Genomic DNA, 3,139 nt, shown 5'->3' with positions numbered 1-3,139 from the left:
AACTTTATGTACTAAATAATAATGCTTGAGAAATACATATATGCAAAACTGTTAATCACGCAAAAATAAATGGATATAAATTCATAAGTACAGGTCTTTAGAAGACTTCTTCAGACATACAGTCAAAAATTATAAATAAATAACTTATAAATTACAGTTAAAAAATATAAATAAGTTGAAAGAAAAGGTCATTTGATGTTAAACAAAACAGGCCTCCCATGCAAGAGTTTGGACTTAAAAGCAAAAGTATAATTTGTTTTAAAGAATGTTCTTTTATATAGTTCTGTGAAGGATGGAAGGTGAAAGGACTGAAAATCAGAAGATAATCTTCCTAAATGGAAGAATGAATGGCAATCAGAATTTCACTGCCCAGGGTAGTCCAATAAACAAATACATTTCTAGGAAATGCTACTGGAAGGCTGGTTCCCATCTGGGAATACTCTATATAGCTCTTTACTGTCTACAAAGTGCTTTCACATTCATATTACTTTCAATACTGTAACAAAAGGAAGGAACGGCAGATGAGAACAAAATAGAATCTCTTGGAAGAAAGGAACATGACTCAAGGAGGGAAATTCCACTTGCCATAAGAGGGCTGCTGGTATATAAAGTGCCTTATATAAGCCAGTAGGAATTGTCTTCCACGATCTGCTTTTCTCCTCCCTCCAAGAAGAATATCAAAGCCAAAGCAGCAGCAACAAGCATGAGTGTGAAGGGCATGGCTATAGTCCTGGCTGTGATATTATGTGCTGCATTTGTTCAAGGTATATGGTACCTTTTATTTCTCAACCTATAAATGTCTTTTCTAACGCTTCAAATGTCTTTTTGTTCATTCAAAATATACAGTGAATTTTTATTTACCCTCAAACATTAGCAGTTGCTACAGCTTTGGCAGAGAATATTGGAAATGTTTAACTGAAACTAGAGATGATACGTTTAATAGAATTTATTTAGCTACAAAATCTGGCAAGAGCCTTTAGGAACAGTTTTAAACGTGTGCCAAGATTTTAAGAGATAATGTTATTAGCTTTCTGGAAAAGTTCTTGAGCATAAAAGCAACAGGCAAATAAGCTTGATCTCTAATAAACTTCTTTCATTTTTCCCTTTATTTTTTAATGGTTTGCTTACAGATTCAAAGAAAAAATTGTCAACTTCTTAAGTTCTTTTCCTAGTAACAGCAGTGCTGAGTGCTATTTGTCAAATTACTATCTCTAGCCTCACTAAAAACTTGGCTCACATTCTTCATCAAGATTATAAAACAGAGCCCACTGCTGCAATCAAATGTATTAGTAACTGATGCTATGATCTGTTCTAGGCTTCCCTATGTTCAAAGGGGGTCGGTGTCTTTGCATAGGCCCTGGAGTAAAAGCAGTGAAAGTGGCAGATATTGAGAAAGTCTCTATAATTTACCCAACTAATAACTGTGACAAAACAGAAGTGATGTAAGTAATGGACATGGTGAAGATAATAGTGGCGGGGGGGGTGGGGGTTTATGTTGTTTTTCTTATGGTTTTCCATTGAAAAATTAAAACTGTTTTGGACCTTCCCTTGACAGTATCACCCTGAAAACACATAAAGGACAAAGATGCCTAAATCCCAAGTCAAAGCAAGCAAAAGCTATTATCAAGGTAGGTTACCAGATTACTTCCGTTTTATAATCTGCTTTATCCAAGACAAATCTTCTGAGAGAAAAAATTGACAACTGCAGAATGGTTTTGTTATGATCCTGTGTGAAGTGTTCTGATAAGGGATCTCTGGTTATGATCGACTCCTTTCCTGCTACACATTTTTGCATGTCAACTCGTAAATCACTAGGAAACAAGAACAGTTCAAGTCTGTAAAACTCTCATTTTCTCATTACAGAAAGTTCAAAGAAAGAATTCTTAAAAATATCAAAATATATGAAGTCCTGGAAAAGAGGATCTGAAAACCTAGAACAAGTGTAACTGTGACTACTGAAAAGATAAGAACTCTGCAGTAAGGAAACTGACTTTCTCCTGCCGGCTGCAATGAACATTCACACGTGTCTAGGTTAGGAAAATCTCTAAGAGATTTGATACTTATAACTATTTTGCTGTGGCTATGAAAGCACCTCTGTCTCCAGAAGTTATCTGTCTATACCTGACCTATATTTCATATTACAATATATTATTATTACTAGAATTAAGACCATGACTCGTAAGTCAAAGCATCCATGTGTACAATAATCATTCCTTAAATAATTTTTATGTCAATTCATATTCCTTTTCCCAGAAGTTTTATATATATATATATATATATATATATATATATGAAGAAAGTCCTTAAACATCATCTTATTTTATAAAGAAGGCTGTAATTCATGAAATGTACTATGAAAACAATTATAAACTAATGGTAACTGGTAAAAGTGCAAATATTTCATAACAAAATGAGTAGCTCTGGTGTTTTGAATTTTTAAAATAACCATTTTTTCATTGAGATATTTAAAGCAATTAGGATGTATGTGTTAACCATGAATTTTGGTTTTATCCATTCTTACAAATTATAGTAATACTTTGGACACATTTTAAATATGGCATATTTTTGTCTACCAAAGAAAAATACTGAAAAATAAATATGTGCATATCTCACAATCAGATTTACTGTGATTCTTTTTCTTAGAAAAATATCTGTTTTTTAGTCATGCCTGTACTATAAAATTTAGAGATATCTAGGATAGTTTCACTTTGAAAAGAATCAAGTAATTTTTCTCTAATAAGCTACCACAACCCTCCTTAAAACAGAAACAAATACATGTTTTCCAGAAACATAAGATACCATAAACAATTTTATCTTGTAATTCAAGAGGTACACAGCTACCTGTCATCACAAAGAATTGTTCTGAAATATATTTTAATGAGTAGTTGTGAAGGACAGCTATCTCTTTTCTTTTTTTTAAAGGATCTTCCTACACTCAAACTGCTTTCTTACTTAGGGCAAATTTCTTATTATGTGAGCTTTGGCGGTAGGCCAAAAGGAAAAAGCCAAAGGAAGGCGTTCCCTGGCAGTCAGAACAAGGTCTCCACAAGACCATTCCTACCCTGGACTTTGAACTCCAGCAGGCACCACAAAGATGCCATCAGTAAGATATATTTAAAGCAGCAGTAGTAATAGTGTA

The 3,139-nt window shown here is 33.4% G+C and overlaps 1 protein-coding gene across 2 annotated transcripts; it reads left to right on the top strand.

Annotated features, from left to right (window-relative positions):
• The first annotated feature begins 637 nt into the window (after positions 1–637).
• On the top strand, positions 638–2,615 carry CXCL11 (C-X-C motif chemokine ligand 11). Of its 2 annotated transcripts, none has more exons than XM_040237102.1 (4): positions 638–764; positions 1,316–1,442; positions 1,556–1,628; positions 1,864–2,615. In XM_040237102.1, the coding sequence occupies exons 1-4, from the start codon at positions 704–706 to the stop codon at positions 1,885–1,887; spliced, it is 285 nt and encodes a 94-aa protein (XP_040093036.1). In that variant the 5' UTR covers positions 638–703; the 3' UTR covers positions 1,888–2,615. The 2 variants fall into 2 exon arrangements, with proteins under 2 accessions (XP_040093036.1, XP_040093037.1); XM_040237103.1 differs by having other exon boundaries at positions 656–764; positions 1,868–2,375.
• Positions 2,616–3,139: the final 524 nt, after the last annotated feature.

The sequence above is a fragment of the Oryx dammah genome, unplaced genomic scaffold (assembly GCF_014754425.2).
Source record: "Oryx dammah isolate SB20612 unplaced genomic scaffold, SCBI_Odam_1.1 HiC_scaffold_3, whole genome shotgun sequence".
NCBI classification, from domain to species: domain Eukaryota; kingdom Metazoa; phylum Chordata; class Mammalia; order Artiodactyla; family Bovidae; genus Oryx; species Oryx dammah.
Note: the sequence above shows the minus strand (reverse complement) of the source record. Positions and strands in the feature narration are given on the sequence as shown.